We start from the raw sequence: 21,834 nt of genomic DNA, 5'->3' as shown, positions 1-21,834 counted from the left end.
ACGCCATTCTCCTGCCTCAGCCTCCCGAGTAGCTGGGACTACAGGCGCCCACCAGCACGCCTGGCTAATTTTTTGTATTTTTAATAGAGATGGAGTTTCACTGTGTTAGCCAGGATGGTCTTGATCTCCTGACCTCGTGATCTGCCCGCCTCGGCCTCACAAAGTGCTGGGATTACGGGCATGAGCCACCGTGCCCAGTCTAATTCTTTAAAAAAAAAAATCATGTTCTTATTTGTTCCAACCAAATAGTTTACTTGGCTAAATGGTCTCCTTTATTACATAAAATCATCTATCTCTTTAATACCTTCACTAGCTGGAAGAGAGACATACTATGAGTATTAATTAGGAGAAGCTGCAGTATTTATCCAATATTGTGGAGGTCTTGATGTCCATATTTTGCAATCCATTCACATTGATTGTGTCTGTATTTGCTTTAGCTCAAGCCTGGGAGAACATGATGAGTGCCTCAAGCCAGAGCCCTAACCCTAACAATCCTGCTGAATACTGTTCTACTATCCCTCCCTTGCAGCAAGCTCAGGCCTCAGGAGCTCTGAGCTCTCCACCTCCCACTGTGATGGTACCTGTGGGAGTTTTAAAGCACCCTGGAGCAGAAGGTAGGGGATCATGTGCTATTCTCTCTCTTTTTCCTCACGAAGTTCCTCTGAAAAGGTGCTGATATGACTTTACAGCACAAGTCTTAAAAAACACTGCAGATAAGTCTCTTTGGATGGTTATTAAAATGGAACAATAAGGTGAGAAATGTGTCAAGACTATTTCTGGGCAAGTAGAGAATAATATTGTGTTGCTTGGTATTTTAGAGGCACCTCAGAATATATGTCAGTCTCCTCTCCAACTTAAGAATGGAGTAATTACACTGCTTGTCCTTAAAAAGAGGTGCAGAATTTGAAGTCAGTCTGTAAATTCCTAGCCTACCTCATGCCTACCTTAATGTTTTTTGTAGGAGTTTAGTAAGTGGTAAAAATGAGAGTTCTTCTTTCTGACCAGCCCAATCAAGTATTGCTTTTTGGAATATACATTGCCATTTTCTCTTTTCATTTTTAATCTGTCCATATAAAAATATGAACATTTCTGTGTTAGGGACATAGACTTTAAATCTAGAACTTTAATTCTGATTATATCATATGACAGGTAGAAAATTACAGGCTCAACTTACATTGATTTATTATATCTTTATGATTATGATATTGTTAGATGAAAGACACTGTGTAAGTGCAGGGGATTATGAATAGTAAAAATAACATTTATTTCCTTAAAATGATCTTATCAGGTTTCCCTTGGTAATGAAAATCAGTCTTCTTTCATTAATTTTATCTTTTCATCTATTAATATTCCCTTCCCCTTGCTAAATAACCTACCTCCCCTTTTGAAGATCATAGACTTCTATTGACATTATCATACTCTTCCCCATTTTTTCTCTTTTCAGATCATCCCTTAGTCATACTCCTTGTATTTTTATGAATTTAGGCTTTCTTAAAATCTTTATTCTCTTCATTTGTTGTTTTTGTTGTTCTTCCCTAGTCTCTGTGTGTTTTGGCTGTTTGAACTGATTTCAAAAACTGGACTTAAAGGATCATTTCATCAGAGTCAGTTTTCCAGCTTTTTCCGTCTTTTTACTAAAACACAAATTACTTTTGCACTGCCAGATCAGTCTTTTTCTTCTTCCGTTACACTTCAGGCAACGATCTGGTCAGTTTGCTTCCCAATTCTTACATGTCTGTGCCAGCTCTTCCATTATAAATGAATTATTCTTTAACATTCTTCAGGGCATCTTTTGCCCTTTAAAAGTACCATATCACTTTTCCAGATGTTTAATTTCTTTGGAAACCTCATACCTTTAGAAAATGTGAATGTCTATTGCTTTTTTCCCCTTGCCATTAATTTATTTCCGAGGCACTTGAACACTTTCCTTAGTTTCTCTGTCAGTGATACGGGACAGAGTATGTGACATAATCATAGATGTGTTTAAGCACTCTTAATATTTCAAAGCAAAGTATTTTTTACTCTTTGCATATAAGTTAAAGAAGTAAAGAATATATTTACATTTGTATTTTTAATTCATTTATAACCACTTTTATATACAGTTACATTTCTGATGTTTCTGATTGTAAGTTGCCAAGTTGTGATTTCTTTGTACAACTGGAATTGGTGACCTTCTCTTCTTTGATGTTAGAAAACCTTCCAATGTCACATTGATGCCTGTTTTATTTTTCTGGCCCCTCAAGTGGCTCAGCCCAGAGAGCAGAGGCGAGTTTGGTTTGCTGATGGGATCTTGCCCAATGGAGAAGTTGCTGATGCAGCCAAATTAACAATGAATGGAACTTCCTCTGCAGGAACCCTGGCTGTGTCACATGACCCAGTCAAGCCAGTAACTACCAGTCCTCTACCAGCAGAGGTAAGAAAACAAAACAGCAACTAAAATTGCATAGCTACTTTACTCAGCATTGTGCTGCGTCTGTCTTGCCTTTTTCTATGTTGAATTACTTTTGTGTGGAACTCTTTAGGTTTTGGATACAACTTAGTGTGTATGTGCACATATATGGATAAAGTAAATGTGGCAAAAATCAGCTGTTGTTCTTTACTGTATATTTAGAAGTTTTTTTCAGGAGAAAGGTTCTTAATGAAGATTGTTCTCAGATGAGCTCAGGTGCTCCACTGTAGCTAGCAGTCGGGCTGTAGAGAGTTCTATCCCCTTGCTACATTGGTTTTTAAAGCATGTTCCCCAGGTTCTGTGGCAGCCTCTCAGGAGTGCTATGGTGAGGAAGAGCAGGTAACATGAAGGGGCTGAGGAGCTGAGTTGAAAACCCTGGCTTATCAACATCCCCTACCCGAGTGGTACAGTTGTTACACTTGTTGAACCTACACTGACACGTCGTAATCAATCCAAGTCCACATTTTACGTTAGGATTGGATACTTTTTTTTTGTTTTTTTGAGACAGAGTCTCTGTTGCCCGGGCTGGAGTACAGTGGCGTGATCTTGGCTCACTGCAACCTCTGTCTCCCAGGTTCAAGCAATTCTCCTGCCTCAGCCTCTGAAGTAGGTGGGATTACAGGCACCTGCCACCATGCCAGGCTAGTTTTTGTATTTTTAGTAGAGACACAGTTGCACCGTGTTACCCAGGCTGGGTCTCGAACTCCTGACCTAAAGTGATCCACCCGCCTCAGCCTCCCAAAGTGCTCAGATTACAGGTGTGAGCCACCACACCCTATCAGGATTGGATAAAAATTTTACTCCTGATGTTTTCATAGAATTGTTAGTTACTAATTATTTATATTAACAAGTAATATTTTTTCAGACATTTACATCCTATATAATTTGTGAGTTTGATTGTAATTGAAATTGCATGTTGTTAAGATTAGATTTTTTGACATGCAGAGCTGAGTTACCTGTTTGGTGAGTTCTTGAACCATGTAATATCTGTCTTCAAATATTTCTATTTTTTAAATTTTTCTATGGCTGCTGAGGGTGACAGCCAGGACTATGTCTAATCCTTCTTTGTATCTCCACAGTGACTGTCAAGAAAGTTTTTTCTTTATTCCCCGCAACTGTTTTTTTGTTTGTTTGTTTTGGTTTTTTTTGAGACAAAGTCTCACTGTCGCCCAGGCTGCAGTATAGTGCCACAGACATGGCTCTCTGCAGCCTTAACGTCCCAGGCTCAAGGGATCCTCCCGCCACAGCCTCCCAAATAGCTGGAACTATAGGCAAACCTGGCCACAACTATTTATTTGGAAACAAATTCAACCTATAGAAAAGTTACAAGAATAGTATAGTGAATACCCATATACTCTTCACCTATCTTCATCAACTATTACCATTTTGCCACATTTACTCTACCACTTCACAGTACATACACATTTTTTTTAATGACCCATTTAAGGATTGGTTGCACTTCACCATTTGATAGTTCAACTTGTGTACCTTAAGAAAAGTCCTTTTCTTATATAACCACAATACAATTATCACATGAGACGGAAACTTAACATATAATTCTGATTTCCCCAAATGTCACAATAATGTTCTTTATAGATTTCATTTTTACATATATGTGTGTGCACAGATATATTAATTTTTTAAATAAAGTTTATTTTTAAAAATCAAGATCTCATTAAGGACCACAATTTCATTTAGTTGTCATATTTCTTTGGTTTGCTTTAATCTTGAACAGTTCTCTTACTTTTTTTTTTAAGTTTTTGTATCATTAATATTTAAGTATTTGGGCCATGTTTTACATGAGACTCTCAATTTGTATTTGTCTTTTTTATTTTTTTTCTCATGATTAGTTTCAGATTAAACATTTTTTGGCAGTAATGACAATCCTACATAAGTGAGGGTGATTTCTTTTTTTTTTTTTTTGAGATAGAGTCTCGCTCTGTCGCCCAGGCTGGAGTGCAGTGGCCCGGTCTCAGCTCACTGCAAGCTCCGCCTCCCGGGTTCACGCCCTTCTCCTGCCTCAGCCTCCTGAGCAGCTGGGACTACAGGTGCCTGCCACCTCGCCCGGCTAGTTTTTTGTATTTTTTAGTAGAGATGGGGTTTCACCATGTTCGCCAGGATGGCCTCGATTTCCTGACCTCGTGATCCACCCATCTCGGCCTCCCAAAGTGCTGGGATTACAGGCTTGAGCCACCACGCCCGGCCATGAGGGTGATTTCTTAAAGGATCACATCAAGAAGTGTTAGTTTGGGTTGGGCGCGGTGGCTCACACCTGTAATCCCAGCACTTTGGAAGTCCAAGGCAGGAGGATTGCCTGAGCCCCGAGTTTGAGACCAGCTTAGGCAACATAGTCAGACTCTGTCTCTACAAAAAATTTAAAAATTAGCTGGGCATGATGGCACATGCCTGTAGTCCTAGCTACTCAGGAGGCTGAGGCGGGAGGGTGATGATTTTTTTCTTCCTATTAAATTTATTTCCTATCTCTTAGTTTGTATGATTGGTTCTTAAACTGTAAACATTTTTGAAAGAATGAGGAAGGTGTAGTGAGTGAATGTTATAGGGAAACAATTTTCTGCTCATTATAAGACAAGCTAAGCCATATTATGTTGTGCTCTCACATTGTGCAGCACTCTAATATTTATGTGGTAAAATGAGAGAAAACAAACTTTTTAATGCCAGACTAGAAAATATTAATAGTTTTCTTATTTTATGGTCTAGTAGAGTGCCTGGCACTTAAAAAGTGCCCAAGAAATGAAGTAAATGTCTTTTTTTAAATTATTATTATACGTTAAGTTCTGGGATACATGTGCAGAACCTGCAGATTTGTTACATAGGTATACATGTGCAATGGTGGTTTGCCGCACCCATCAACCTGTCATCTAGATTTTAAGCCCCTCAGTAAATGCCTTTTCACAGAAGGCATTTAAGTAGAGACCAACTGACCACTTCTTATGATATTAAAAGAAGGATTTTTGCGCCATTCAATAGTAGGTTAGAATCGATTATTTTCTGTACCAGGCCTTCAAGTCAGTTAATAGTAGTTTGCCAGTAAAATTTTACAAAGTTCCTATATGATGCCATATTGGAAAATTTTAGAAATCCCACTAAAAACGTATAGTCCTAAAAACTTTGTCCTAAGTAGAGACAAAAGTATGGTAAAACATGGGCATATTTATTTTATTTTATTCTTAGAGACAGAGTTTTGCTCTTGTTGCCCAGGCTGGAGTGCAGTGGCATGATCTCAGCTCACTGCAACCTCTGCCTCCCGGGCTTGAGTGATTCTCCTGCCTCAGCCTCCCGGGTAGCTGGGATTGCAGGTGCCCACCACTACACCTGGCAAATTTTGTATTTTTAGTAAGAGACAGTTTCACCATATTGGCAAGGCTGGTCTTGAACTCCTGACCTCAGGTGATCTCTCCTCCTTGGCCTCCCAAAGTGCTTTGATTACAGGCATGAGCCACCGTGTCCGGCCATATTTTGAAGAAATAGTTTTAATGTTTGTTCAGGTATAAAATATATAGCAAAATGCATAACTAAGGAGCATTAATCTTTAGGAAACAACTTGAATTTATACATGGTTTTTTATATATATGTGTGTGTGTGTGTTTGTGTGTGTATACACACACATAAAATATGTAACCACCATCCAGGTGAAGATACAGAACATCTCCAGTACTTCATACGGGTTATGCACTTTTTCTGTCAGCACCTTCCCCTTTCATCAAGGTAACCATTGTTCTCACTTCTGTCCCTACAGATTAGTTTTGCTTATTCTTGAATTCATATGAATCGAAACAATAGTATATAATGTTTTGTGTTTAGCTTTTTAAGCTCAACCTAATATTTATGAGATTTATCCATATGCATCAAAAGTTAATTTATTGCTGAGTAGTATTCCATTGTATGGATATGCCATAATTTATGTTATGTTCTCCTATTAGTGGCCATTCAAATTGTTTCCAGTTTTTGGCTATTCTGAATGATATGAAGCTGCTAGGAATATTCTTTTCTCTTCTCTTCTCTTCTCTTCTCTTCTCTTCTCTTCTCTTCTCTTCTCTTCTCTTTTTTCTTTCTTTTCTTTTCTTCTGTCTCGCTCTGTTGGCCAGACTGGAATGTAGTGGCAGGATCTCGGCTCACTGCAACCTCCACCTTCCAGGTTCAAGCAATTCTCCTGCCTGAGCCTCCCAAGTAGCTGGGATTACAGGCATATGCGTGGCTAATTTTTATATTTTTTGTAGAGACGGGATTTTACCATGTTGGCCAGGCTGATGTTGAACTCCTGTTCTTAAGCAATCTGCCTTCCTTGGCCTCCCAGAGTGCTGGGATTACGGGCGCGAGCCACTGTACCCGGCCATATGAATATTGTTATACATGTTAAAAACAGCTTTCAAATATTTTTCTTTTCTTTTTCTTTTTCTTTTTTTTTTTTGAGACGGAGTTTTGCTCTTGTCACCCAGGCTGGAGTGCAATGGTGTGATCTTGGCTCACTGAAATCTCCGCCTCCTGGATTCAAGTGATTTTCCTGCCTCAGCCTCCCGAGTAACTGGGATTACAGGCGTGTGCCACCATGCCCAGCTAATTTTTGTATTATTAGTAGAGATGGGGTTTCACCATGTTGACCAGGTTGGTCTCGAATTCCTGACCTCAGGTGATCCACCCGCCGTGGCCTCCCAAAGTGCTGGGATTACAGGCATGAGCCACTGCACCTGGCCTCTTTTAACTCTTTAAAAACTTCAGTTTCATGTTTAAGTTATAGAGAATATACATCTGTGTAGTATGGGAAATAATAGTTATAGAGAATATAGAGAGGAGAGCATCATTTTAATAGATATTTGAACATGTTCTATTTAATAATTAAGTGGATTTAACGCCAACCAACGTGTTATGCAACCTTATACTTCATTAAATATAGCTAACATGATCTGCCTACTAATGCAAAGAAAAATAAACTTCAGGCTGGGCGCGGTGGCTCACACCTGTAATCCTAGCACTTTGGGAGGCCAAGGCTGGTGGATCACAAGGTCAGGAGATTGAGACCATCCTGGCTAACAGGTGAAACCCTGTCTCTACTAAAAATACAAAAAATTAGCCAGGTGTGGTGGCACACACCTGTAATCCCAGCTACTCGGGAGGCTGAGGCAGGAGAATCACTTGAACCAGGGAAGCAGAGGTTGCAGATCATGCCATTGCACTCCAGCCTGGGCGATAGAGCAAGACTCCTTCTCAAAAAAAAAAAAAAGAACTTCAAGTTTTATTTTATTACATAGTAAATGAAAAGTGATGACATTTTATCAAAGTTGATTTTTTTCCCTTTTTTATTGTGGAAAAATATTAATATATATAACATGATTTACAATTTTAACAATTTTTAAGTGAATTCATTGACATTGAGTACATTCACATTGTTTTGCAACTGTTGCCGTTTTCAAAGTTAATTTTTAAAAGCAATATAAATTAGACCTTAAGTAGTTCCCAAGATATTAAAGATAAAGAAATTATGAAATAATTATTGAAATTTTGTTTCTTTTGCCACTACAGTTTAAAAATATTTTTCTCTTATGGCAAAAGAAATCTGGGTAAAGGAAGCTTTAATGCAGGTTTTAAGGCCTCTTCTGTCATTACAATGATTTGATGATACCAAAAGGAGAAACTTACGCATTTGAAAACATTTTCATGGTGTAAGCCTAATTTGTTTTTTTTTTAACCCATGGGTTAATGAATATTTTGTGCTGCCTTTCAAAAAGTATGAATTTCAAATTTTCACATAAGTTCCCATTTATATTTTTAATTATGTCCTGCCAAAGTATTGAATTCTCTGTAGTGCTCACTTTGTTGATTTGCTTTTCCTAGACGGATATTTGTCTGTTCTCTGGGAGTATAACTCAGGTCGGAAGTCCTGTTGGAAGTGCAATGAATCTTATTCCTGAAGATGGCCTTCCTCCCATTCTCATCTCCACGGGTGTAAAAGGAGGTATGTGGACTACATATTTAGACAGTGATAGTTCTATCTGTCAAATGTTACCTTCTAATTAAGGGAGAGAGACAGAATTTGAGTGACATTCACCTTTCTCTTGCCCAACAAAACAAACTCCCCGAATACTATGGAAACAGTTGTTGCTGTTATTGATTATTTTAGAGTAGAGGCTTATGTTTTATATTATAATGTCATTTTCATTTTTTGAATGGATATGATACTACTTATAATGTAAATGTAGCTTATTAGCAGTTTTAAAAAATATTTCAAAGCACATAATATTCTGAAGGATTGCTTGTGGTTTAGGATTAACCCACCCTGATACAGTCATTTATTTAGCTTTTTGTTTTGAAGTATAATATACTTTCAGAAAGAACGAATAGTAAGTGTGAAGAGCACTGAATTTAAATGGCAATTTTACTGTTAAAAATATTTTTAGGGAATCCTGGTAAGAAGTAAAATTATTATCAAAATAATGCTTAATATGTGAAATTTTATTTTTATAATTTTAACTTTTATTTTAGATTCAAAGGGTACATGTGCAGGTCTGTTACGTGGATATAGCGCATGATGCTGAGGTTTGGCTTATGATTGATCCTGTCACCCAGGTAGTGAGCATAGTACCCAATGGGTAGGGTTTTGTTTTTTTTTCCTGCTTTCTTTTTTTTGTTTTTTTATGTTTTTGAGACAGGGTCTCTTTATCTAGTCAGCTACTGATGGGCACTTAGGTTGATTCCATGTCTTTGTTATTGTGAATAGTGCTGCAGTGAACGTTCAAGTACATGTGTCTTTTTGGTAGAACAATTTATTTTCTTTTGGATATACACCCAGTAATGGGATTGCTGGGCTGAATGGTAATTCTCTTTTAAGTTCTTTGAGAAATCTCCAAACTGCTTTCCACAGTGACTGAACTAATTTACATTTCTATCAACAGTGTATACATGTCCCCTTTTCTCCACAGCCTCACCAGCATCTATTGTTTTTTGACTTTTTAATAATAGCCGTTCTGAATGGTGTGAGATGATATCCCATTGTGGTTTTGATTTGCATTTCTCTGATGATTAGTGTGAAATTTTATTGCTGACATATACAGATTAGTATACAATTACTGCATTTTCAGAAGGTGGCTTATTAATTAACCTCTCCTGAACTTTGTCCTAGGCTTTTTTACCTGGTCTCCTTGCCTTCAGTATTTCTCTCCTTCATTTTGTCTTCCACACTGTTGCCAGTTATGTTTTTAAACATAGATATTATCTTTATTGCTTTTACTTAGAAATATTTAATGGATTCCCAGTGCCTTTAGTGTAAATTACTTATCTTCGCAGGCAATGTTTCTTTTCTTTCTTTTTTTTTTTTTTTGAGACGGAGTCTCGCTCTGTCACCAGGCTGGAGTGCAGCTGTACAGTCTCGGCTCACCACAGCCTCTGCCTCCCAGGTTCAAGCAGTTCTCCTGCCTCAGTCTCCTGAGTAGCTGGGACTACAGGCACACGCTACCACGCCTGGCTAATTGTTGTATTTTTAGTAGAGACAGAGTTTCACTATGTTGACCAGGCTGGTCTTGAACTCTTGACGTGGGGATCTGCCCACCTCGGACTCCCAAAGTGCTGGGATTACAGGTGTGAGCTACTGTGCTCGGTCTGACAATGTTTCTTATAACCTTATCTCAGCCTGTCTTTCTAGCCATTTATTATCAACTTTATTTCCAGCCATTCCTCAGCACCTTACATGTATACTGCAGATTATTTGCTATTTTTTGAATACTTACTTTTCATTCTTCTGTACTTTTTCTTGTGCTGTGGAATAATGGGAAAGAATGGACTTCAGAATTGAACAAACCTGACTTTTAATGCCAGTACCATTCCATTCTAGCTGTGTGATCCAGTTGACAAGTCATTCATCCTCTCTGAATTTGTTTCCTATTCTGTTTTATTAAATATTTCTCTAACTACACCTTCTTAAGAGTCATTGTGGGTATTAAGTTAGATTTTATACCTGTAGGTACATACCAAGAAGGTATCTGGCATAAAGTAGGCATGTAATTAATATTTTCCATTTCTTCCTTTCTTCTGCCTAGAACACCCCCTCTACTGTAGACTTCCTGAAGAACTCCTCAACCTTTTAAAATCCAGCTTAATGGTTAACTCTTCTCTGAATCCTTACCTGGGCTGCTTAGAAAATAGTGTTTTGCTTCTTTATCTGTGTTCTAATAGCAGTTCCTATAGACTGTTGGCTACATTAACGCTTTTTCTCATTGCAATTTAGATATTGTATTTTCAGATCATATTCTTTCACTTAGACTATGAATTTCTTCATCTTATTTTATACTTGTGTTTACTGCTGCTTGCATGGTGCTAGGCCTGTAGTAGGCTCTCAAATGCAGTTATGTCCCAGATAGTTCAGCAGTGAACTTTCATATACAGTTAAGCGTTCTTTTGATTGCATAATGCCTTTGCTCCTTTACCAGGACCCTGTGAAAACATCTATTGTTAGTAAAATTGCTGCTTAGGGTTCAGATTTTTATTTTAATAAATCTTAGAATAACAAGGAACTAAATTGGCCTACTCTGTTGTTAAAAAAAGTCAGACTGCTGGATTCCATTTTCATAAAAAGTTATATCCATTAAATCTAATTGTCAAAACTTCTCCTACCAAGAAAGAACAGTTAATTATCTGTATTACTTAAACTATATTGCAGTCTCTTTACCAAAATTTTGCAATTTTTTATTCCAGTGGGATGACTTTATTTAAAAAATTTTAAACTCAGGATTTCTCTTTCCAATAAGTATTTTTAATAATGGGGTAGATATTTCCCATTGTAGCCAAAAAATCAATTTTAAAATTTCCATTAGAAAATGAGAAATGATGTTACTTTGTTCTACCTGATTGTCCCACAAAGATGCATTTTATATAAGATCAATTAAGCAACATTCAACTTTTAGATTTTCAGTTCCTTTCCCACATCTCTAGGTTCTACAGTGATTATTACCCATGATTTGACTTCAAGCTGAAAGGACCACTGTCATTCAAAATGAGGTGCTGAAGCACATACTGTGCTTCCAGAGATTAAATGGGAAGAGTTTACATTCAGTATTAACCTGTTCATGTTCAGAATCTTATGTGTGATTTACTGGTGATTTTAGTGATATATGTACTAAACTGTTGAATTATACTTAAAGGAGTTGTTTTATGAAGCCAGTCACATATGATACTTTTATTTTCTGGGTTCATTTTTTAAAGTTTAAGTTTTTAATTGTCAAAAATGTCAAACAGTACAAAAGGTCATAGAGTAAAAGGTAGGGCTCTCTTCTACCCCAACTATTTGATATCCTTTCCAGAGGTAACTAGTATATTATTGCTTGTATATCATGAGTTATTTTAAATGCTGGTCTTGAACGTTTATTATGTGAAATTCTTGTTATAATAGTTGGAAATTTTTTATTAAATAGAAAGGTAGTCTTTAGATTGTGGCACAAACTACTGTGGGGAGAGGTCTATACACAGGATAACCACATTATCATCTAAAGTGGAGTGGGTCACTTCTGAGAGTAAAAGGGGGCACTATTAACATGATACTGAGCTAGCAGATACAAACCATGCTCTATATGCACCTGTTGATAAGTCAAATGCATGTCTCTTTTCTGTAAATAATTAGCTCATTTCTCCATCTGATCTCTTTCTTGATTTGTCCGTTTAACCAACCTTATTACATTGTTTTCTCCCCTTTCAGACTATGCTGTGGAAGAGAAACCATCACAGATTTCAGTAATGCAGCAGTTGGAGGATGGTGGCCCTGACCCACTTGTATTTGTTTTAAATGCAAATTTGTTGTCAATGGTTAAAATTGTGAATTGTAAGTTATAAATTCTTAAAAATTAAAATTAGATATGGTTTACTGACTCATAGATAGTACATAAAACTTTCAGATTTATTACACACAAGTATTTTTATATAGAGCCACATCTTACTGAACACTGAGTTCTGAAAAAGTTGGTTTGTATAAAATAATATATCCCAGAGGACAGCTGTGGAACTAACTGAAACTCTCACATTTAGTTACAGGGGTGAGGTAGGTGAATTCTCCATGGAGGAAAGCCAAACAAATCTTGAACTTATCTGACTTAAGTTCTTCTTGAGATGAGTATGTTAAATGACAACTTACCATTAGAATAACTGGTGGTAGATAAATTATACAGGTTACTCAAATAATTTATATGCTAGGTTTTAATCCCAGAAACCTCAATTATGGTGCAAAACTTTTTTTAGGAAAAGTGTTAGCTAACACACAGTAAAGCTTCAGTATATCATAAATTGAGATTCAGAAGAAACTTCTCAATTCTTGATGCTAGCATCATGGGCATCAGAATGAGAACGATGACAGTATTTCAGAATTTTTTGAGACAGAGTCTCACTCTGTCACCCAGGCTGGAGTGCAGTGGCATGATCTCTGTTCACTGCAACCTCCACCTGCTGAGCTCAAACAGTCCTCCCATGTCAGCCTCCCAAGTAGCTGAGACTGCAGGTGCACACCACCATGCCTGGCTATTTTTTTTGCATATTTTTGTAGAGACAGGATTCTCACCATGTTGCCCAGATTGTTCTTGAACTCCTGGACTCAAGTGATCTGCCTGCCTTGGTCTCCCAAAGTGCTGGGATTACAGATGTGAGCCACCGCGCCAGCTAGTAAATTTGAGAATTATTTAGAGAATGTGTTTATTATGAATGAGTGTTAATAGGCAATTTTAAAGGAAGGAACCTCTGGGGAACCATCCTGCAGTTTTCCACGTGTACTTAAGTTGATTTTGGAAACCAGAAACGTATACTACTTCCTTAGAAGTTCTACATTGATGAAATGTGGGTTTCTGGCTTACTTGCTAATCACACTCTTGTAAGTTTGGCCAGTTATTAATGCTTGCTACCTTTCCTTCTAGGATCAGATTTAAAATTAATTTGCTTGAAATTTCAATTTGCCATATCTAGTTTATAAATTTTGCTTAGAAATTAGCTAACCTAAGACCAGGCACCATGGTGCACAACTGTAGTCCCAGTGCTTTGGGAGGCCAAGGCAGATGAATCACTTGAGCCCAGGAGTTCGAGACCAGCCTGCTCAACATGGTGAAACCTCATCCCACACACACACACACACAAAATATATATATATATTGGGCATGGTAACATGCTGCTGTAGTGCCAGCTACTCACAAGGCTGAGGTGGAAGAGTTCTTGAGCCCAGGAGATAGAGGTTGCAGTGAGCCGAGATCATACCACTGCACTCCAGCCTGAATAACAGAGCGAAACCCTATTTAAAAAAAACAAAAAAAAATTAGCTAACCTAGATTCTTGAAGTATATACCATTATTAGGAATGTCCTATTTAGGTACATAAAACAAGTATTCCCAAAGTGAAATAAAGATGTCTTTCTTTTTTAATTTACATTTGTTTGGATTTACATGGGTGGTGTTCATAATTTTATGTGAATCCTTTTTCAGTTCCTTTGGGGATCCCATTGTGTTGGGGTATGAAGAGTAAAAGTGTCAAGGATTAAACATTGTTTTTGACTACATATGGTTTCTGCTGTTCCTACTCTCCATATAGCCTTAAAGTGAAGGAGTGGAACTAAGTAGTTCAGAAAAGCCATCCTTTTCACTAATTTTTATGGCATGAAGCCAAGTAAAGTCATGTTGCTGATTATCTAGAATTTTTTCCCAGAAAGGACTATAGTTAAAATAGCTCGAATCTTTTGGTCATGTATTAAATTTAATCAATATACATAAAAATATATTTTCTTTAGGTCACAACCTGAAGACAAAGGTATACTACTGTCTTTTATTATAATTACTTCTAGCCTTACATAGGTAATTACTTCCTTTGATGATGTGATTTTTAAAAATATAATGGTGGAAGACTATGTTCTTTAATCATATTTGGCTATGTATTGGCTTACAATACATAGTTTGGTTTTATTTTAGTATTAATAGAATGTTGCTTCTTTTAATAATAGTTAAAAGTTTTAAGTGCATTTTATTATTATTTCTTTTACTTCCTTTTCAATCTTTTCTAAGTGTTTAGAAAAGAGCCAGAGGCATTGGCATGTTTTCTTTTCTTTTCTTTTTTTTTTTTTTGAGATGGAGTCTCGCTGTGTCGCCCAGGCTGGAGTGCAGTGGCCAGATCTCAGCTCACTGCAAGCTCCGCCTCCCGGGTTCACGCCATTCTCCTGCCTCAGCCTCCCGAGTGGCTGGGACTACAGGCGCCCGCCACCTTGCCCGGCTAATTTTGTATTTTTTTTTAGTAGAGACGGGGTTTCACCATGTTAGCCAGCATGGTCTCGATCTCCTGACCTCGTGATCCGCCCATCTTGGCCTCCCAAAGTGCTGGGATTACAGGCTTGAGCCATCGCGCCTGGCCGGCATGTTTTATTTTCTACAGTAGTTTTTTGGCGCAATGCAGTGACAGTTCATAGTTGAATTACATAGACTCAGTGTGATCTATTTTAATCTTTGCTGTATTGTAACAGATTTCTGTGCAACTTTTTTTAAGAATAAGGATTGATAGGAATCTCTTTATTTTTATATTTTTATTCCATCTGTAGATGTGAACAGGAAGTGCTGGTGTTTCACAACCAAGGGAATGCATGCAGTGGGTCAGTCTGAGATAGTCATTCTTCTACAGTGTTTACCAGATGAAAAGTGTTTGCCAAAGGATATCTTTAATCACTTTGTGCAGCTTTATCGGGACGCCCTGGCAGGTATGACTTAGTCTGCTCCCTTTGTAGATGACAAAAAAATTTTGAATTCAAATACAAGATAATAGTCTTAACTTTGGACATAAGCATGTCAGGGGTCTTTGATATTAGTGGCAAGTTGGAGCTTTCCATGGTTTGAGGAAATTATAAATTTTAGTATTGTACCTGGTATGGTTATTATTTTACAGAGGCTGAAATCAAAGCTATAAGAGAATCTGGTGACCTAAGCGTAAGAATATTTTCTTTTTAGTGGCCTAGGGGTCAGGATATTGGTATCGGGTAGAAGGAAGCATATTTGTAACCTACTTCTTGTTTCTTTGGTTAACAATATTTATTTAATCATAGTGTAAATGCTAATGAATATTCAAATTTCAAAAACAATTAGCATAGATGACTTTGTGGCTTGTGGCTCCAAAATAAATTGTAAATATTAACTAGCAATTTAAAAGTAAAGGCATAGAGGTTAGAAGTTGGGAAAGACTAAGGATATTAACATAAAAAGAAACTAAGATTGAGAGAAAAGAAGCACAATATTTATTTGGCATTACAATTATTTATTATGACATTGTGTTATTTGACATTGCAAAGTCAGCCTCTCTTTGATTTAACAAATGAGGTAAAATATGGTGTAATTGAACTGTTCTCATTTATTGTAACAGGACGTCAGTATATAATATCTGTACTTGATAAATAGGATTTATCTTTGAGGAAGAAGACTTGGAGATGGTGTGCGGGTGACTGGGGTATTAGAGCTATTTTCACGTATTACTTGATAATATTTCATACATAATATTAAAACCATAAATTTTTCAGACTTTCTTAATGTAATAATTTTCATTGTGGGATTCTGTGCCAAAGATAGTATCCAGAATATAAAATGCACTTCTGTGAATGAAAGTGTTTATTACAGCATTACCTAAATTTAACACAAAAATTCAGAAGCAACCTAAATGCCTTAGTTTTGGTGAAAAGTTTAACTGTGTTATACTTATTAGATGTGAGCATCTTTTTGAGAACTTTTTTTGGCCATTAAAACAATATTTATGAAAAGAATGTAATAACATGGAAAATGCTCTTTAAATAATTACAGAAGCAGAATATATAATTGTATTTTTAATGCGAATAGATTATGCGTAAAAGATTGTGCCTTTATGTCTTCATTAGTCTCTACGATGATTTAGGTGTAGCATTACATAGGGCAAGGTGATACACTGGAAACTGACCACACGATACCTGTGAAGTACCTTTGAGTGTTTACCCTGTCTGTTCCAAAATGTGTAGGGTTAAATCTGAAATCACCCAGATCCTCCAGGCCACATAATACCCTGGAGCTGAATTTAGTCCTGGAGATAACTGGGAACTTTCACTTTTCTCCTCAATCTGAATGTATTCACTTTTAAAAACTCTAGAAAATGGCATTGGAGGTTCAAGTAATTGTACGTTCATGTGGGTTTTGAGAGGGTGTCAGAGACTAGGGTATGGGAGGTTCATGAATGTCTTATTTAGGAGCCCATCCTTTATTCTGTAGGCAATGAAGAACCATTGAAAGAATTTGAGATGATGAGTGACATAATCAGATTTACATTTTAGAAAGATGACTGTGGAAGCATTGTGAAAAATGGATCAAAGTCCGTGAGTCTGGTGGCAGTTAAGAAGCAATTTCAGGATAAGCAAATGTATATTCATACACTAGAATACTGCTCAACAGTAAAAATGAAGTAACTGCTGATGTACACAACAACATGCATGAATTCACAGACATGCTGAGCAAAAGCCAGGCACAAAGAAGTACATATTGGATGATTCCATTTATATGATTGTCTGAAACTGGCAGAATTAATCTGTGGTGATAGAAATTAGGTCAGTGTTTGCCTAAAGTGAGGTGGAGGTGCAGGTGCTAGAACTAATTACAGAGAGTCCCAGAAAACTTTCTGAGATGAGAGCTCTATATCTGGATTAGGATAGTGGTTACATGGCTGTTTGCCAAAACTCATTGAAATGTACACTTAAAATCTATTGCTTTTATAATATATAGATTATACCTCAGTAAAACTTATTTTTAAAAAAGATATTGCAGGAATCCAGCAAGAAATTAAGAAATTATCAGGATTTAAATTAAGTGATTGCAGTGGAAATAAAGAGTATTGGAGAGATAAGAAAGATGTGGCGCTTCAATTCAGTAGGATTTGGTGACTAATTGGATATGGGGGGTTAGAGGGGGCAAGTTAAGGTTGGCCTCAGATTCCTCGCTTGAGCACCTAAGTGTATGTTGGTCTTATTCATCAAGATGGTGAATAGAACAGATTTGGCAGAGGAAAGGGAATTCTTTGTTCAGTGTGCTGAATTTGAAATAATGACATCAGATGAAACATGAAAATGGCAGATGAATATATGGGTATGGATCCCAGAAGATAGGTCTGAGTTAAGATATACAGATTTGGGAGACACAGTTTTTATGGGATAGTTGAGAGTATGGTTGTAAATGGGATAGGCCCGTGTGAAGAGACTACGTCCATAGATGGAATCCTGGGAGATAGACATCCTCTCTCGGCAAGGAGAGGATGTCAATTATTGCGTGAATTATTAAGATATGTTTAGCATAAATGGTTACATTTTTTTAAAAGGATACTTATATGTCAGTTGAGTCCATTTTGAACTATTAAATTGCAAAAATTTTGAAACAACAAAAATACTTGGAACTGATTACATGATACTAAGGATAGTCTCAAGGTCAGACTATAATACATCTAAGCCAACTAAAAATATTTTCTATAATGTAGGATAGGGACATGAACATATAGATGTATATGTAAGGAAATAACATTTCAAAAGCATAAATAAGATGAAAGAGTTTTTCCTTGAATAGGAATCATTTCACAGCTCATCCAGTATTGGGACTAGAAAGCATTTTAGATAATTTAATACAAACTTCATTTTTTAGATAAGAAAAATCAGACCTAGAAGTGTGAATGGCTTACCTAAATCACAGACCAAGTTGGTGACAGAATTAGGACTATAGCTCCCAGATCAGTATTCTTTACATTATGTCAGTTGCCTCCGTGTATCCATTAATAATATGTCAGTTCTTAAAAACGCAGATATATTATCTATATACTATACATGTTTTTTAAGAATCCTATTTTTAGATAATCAGGGTAATAGCTTGATATATTTCACTATAAATTTTTTAATAAGTAAAAACATATTTTGGGTATTCTAAAACAGGAGTCCCCAACCCACAGGCCATGGACTGGTATTGGTCCGTGGCCTGTTAGGAACCAGGCCACACAGCAGAGGTGAGTGGCAGGCAAGCAAGTGAAGCTTCATCTGTATTTATAGCTTCTCCCCATCACTCAAGTTACCACCTGAGCTCTGCCTCTTGCCAGATCAGCAGCGGTATTAGATTCTCATAGAAGTGTGAACCCTATTGTGAACTGCACATGTGAGGGATCTAGGTTGTGTGCTTCTCATGAGAATCTAATGCCTGATAATCTGTCACTGTCTTCCATCACCCCCAGATGGGACAGTCTAGTTGCAGGAAAACAAGTTCAGGGATCCCTCTGATTCTACGTTATGGTGAGTTGTATAATTATTTCATTATAGATTACAATGTAATAATAATAGAAATAAGGTGCACAATAAATTTAATGCACTTGAGTCATCCTGAAACCATCTCCCCTCCTCCACAGTCCGTGGAAAAATTGTCTTCCATAAAACCCATCCCTGGTGCCAAAAAGGTTGGAGGCTACTGTTCTGAAATGATCGCAGGCCAGGCATGGTGGCTCACACCTGTAATCCCAGCACTTTGGGAGGCCAAGCCAGGTGGATCACCTTAGGTCAGGAGTTCAAGACCAGCCTGGCCAACATGGTGAAACCCCGTCTCTACTAAAAATACAAAAAATTAGCCGGGCGTGGTGGTGGGCACCTGTCATCCCAGCTACTTGGGAGGCTGAGGCAGGAGAATTGCTTGAACCCTGGAGGCAGAGGTTGCAGTGAGCCGAGATCATGCCATTGCACTCCAGCCTGGGCAACAAGAGTGAGACTCCATCTCAAAAAAAAAAAAAAAAAAAAAAAATACCACAATTTATTATTTTTCTCTTCTGTGTAGTACATTGAGTGAAATTGACAAATTGTATCTTAAATTTCTCCTGAGTGTGAAACCTTGAATATTGTATCACTAGCTTAGGGTTATTCTGCCCTAAATCACAGAAAAGCCTTAGGAGCTATTGGATGAACTTTTTAATAATTTCCTGTGAATTTTAAAATCTAAACTACAGGTATTTAATAATCATATGTGTATTATATATCTATATATGTGTGTGTATCTATGTTTTACCTGTATATACACACACACTTTTTTGTCATACACAGTTTTTGCATTCTGCAGTGAAAAGAAACATTATAATTTGTGAGAAATTATGTTCTGGGAGTTTCAGAATGCCTTCTGGTTATGACAGTGCCATCGGAGGTTCTAGACTGTGTATTGTTTCTCCCTGTCTCCTGTTCGTTCCTCCATATTTTGTACCTGTTTTTTGCAAACCATCTATTCAGAATATAGACTTGAATGAAGTTGGACTTGTATCTACAAGATTGTTATTTCTGGAGTTAATCTCCGGTTGTTTCCCTCTCTTACTCAAAAGCTGCTTTGGCTTTGTATTGCCTTTAGAATAAACTGCGCTCCAACATTCAGTATTCTGCATGATCTGTTCCTAAATTTTTAGTCTCATTTCCCGCTAGTCATCTCTCCATACTTCCATTGTAGCCAAACGAAACATTTCTTGGTTTCTTTTATGTATATTCTGATGATTTTCCATTTCATTACCCATGATTATGCTACTCCCAACCATGCTATTTCCCAACACCCCAACTGTCTCAATCCTGTCATTTGTCCTAAATCTTAAAGACCACTTTCTCCATGAATTCTTTCTTGATGGTCCTCTCAGACAGAAGTAATCTCTTCTGAGCTCCCTTAATCTTTTATTTTTAGTTTAATTAATTAATTTATTTATTTTGAGGCAGAGTCTCGCTCTGTCGCCCAGGCTGGAGTGCAGTGTTGCGATCTTGGCACCCTGCAACCTCTGCCTCCTGGGTTCAAGTGATTCTCCTGCCTCAGCCTCACAAGTAGCTCCCAAGTAGCTGGAACTACAGTCTCATGCCACCACACTTGGCTAATTTTTGTGTTTTTAGTAGAGACAAGGTTTCACCATGTTAGCCAGGCTAGTCTTGAGCTCCCAAACCTCAGGTGATCCACCCGCCTGGGCCCTCCAAAATGTTGGGATTACAGGTGTGAGCCACCGTGTCCAGTCTAATCTTTTATTGTTAAGAAAGTATTTGGTATTGTTATGGTTTCAGTGTTTGTCCACTCTAAAACTCATGTTGAACTTTAATTGCCATTGTAACAATATTAGGAGGTGGGACCTTTAAGAGGTGATTAGGCCATGAGGGCTTCACCCTCATGGATGGGATTAGTGCTGTTATAAAAGGAGAGGGTTAAAAAAAAAAAAAAAAAAAAAAAAGAGAGGGTTCATTCCCCTCTTGCTCTCTCTTTGGGAAGCTGAGACAGGAGGATTGCTTGAGGCCAGGACGTTGAGACTAGCCTGGTCAACATAATGAGACCCTATTTCTACCAAAAAAAAAATTAACTAGGCCTAATGGCATATCCCTGTAATCCCAGCTACTTGGGAGGCTGAGGTGGGAGGAGTCCTTGAGCCCAGGAATTTGAGGCTGTAGTGAGCTATGATTGCACCACTGCATTACAGCTTGAGTGACACAGTGAGACCCTATCTTTAAAAAAAAATAATAATAACATCATGTCATGGTTCATGTTTTTATTTTATTTTTCAAATTCTGAACCTTTTGGTAAATTAAATGTATTAGAATTATGGTATTGTAGCTTTGCAAGGTAATTATTATTATTTTTTTGAGACAGAGTCTCGCTCTGTTGCCCAGGCTGGAGTACAGTGGCATAATCTCTACTCACTGCAAGCTCTGCCTCCTGGGTTCACGCCATTCTCCTGCCTCAGCCTCCTGAGTAGCTGGGACTACAGGCGCCCGCCACCATGCCTGGCTAATTTTTTGTATTTTTTTTTAGTAGAGATGGGGTTTCACCATGTTAGCCAGGATGGTCTTGATCTTCTGACCTCGTGATCCACCCTTCTCAGCCTCCCAAAGTGCTGGGATTACAAGCGTGAGCCACCGCACCCGGCCTCTTTGCAAAGTAATTTTTCAACTGATGAGAAAGTTACATGGAACTATTTATGAAGAGGTGATTTAAGACAAATACCTAACATTTTTGAGCACTTAATATACGCTAAGCAGTGTATTCATTGCCTTATGTACACTATTTTATTTCTTCTTAAGTGCAACTCAGATTCATACTGTTACTGTTTCTATTTACACATGAGGAAAATGACAGACACTGACGGCCTAAGTAACTTAAGATCACACAGTTAGATGGTAATTGGCTGAACCCAGGTTTAAACTCACTTATGTAGTCTGTAAATCTCATGTTTCGAACCATAAGAAGTCCTATAGTGTCTCTTGAGCTGTTTTTTTAAGAGATAGGGTCCTGCTCTGTCACCCAGGCTGGGTAGCAGTGGTGCCACCATAGCATACTCACTGCAGCCTTGATCTCCTTGGGCCCAAGTGATCCTTCCTTCTCAACCTCCCAAGG

General features: G+C 37.6%; 1 protein-coding gene across 2 annotated transcripts in view; it reads left to right on the top strand.

The window, feature by feature from the left end:
* The window catches only part of LOC105495054 (zinc finger FYVE-type containing 9), a 203,106-nt gene that overhangs the window by 116,863 nt on the left and 64,409 nt on the right, over positions 1-21,834 (top strand). Inside the window, exons 6-10 of one of the 2 annotated variants that reach the window (XM_011764205.3) lie at positions 438-614; positions 2,244-2,413; positions 8,300-8,420; positions 12,150-12,272; positions 15,009-15,164. In XM_011764205.3, coding sequence (XP_011762507.2) covers positions 438-614; positions 2,244-2,413; positions 8,300-8,420; positions 12,150-12,272; positions 15,009-15,164 — 747 coding nt within the window. The remainder of the gene's footprint in view (positions 1-437; positions 615-2,243; positions 2,414-8,299; positions 8,421-12,149; positions 12,273-15,008; positions 15,165-21,834) is intronic. The other variant, XM_011764207.3, reaches the window with a different exon arrangement.

This window comes from Macaca nemestrina, chromosome 1 (assembly GCF_043159975.1).
Source record: "Macaca nemestrina isolate mMacNem1 chromosome 1, mMacNem.hap1, whole genome shotgun sequence".
NCBI lineage: Eukaryota > Metazoa > Chordata > Mammalia > Primates > Cercopithecidae > Macaca > Macaca nemestrina.
This window is presented reverse-complemented; position numbering and strand designations above follow the sequence as displayed.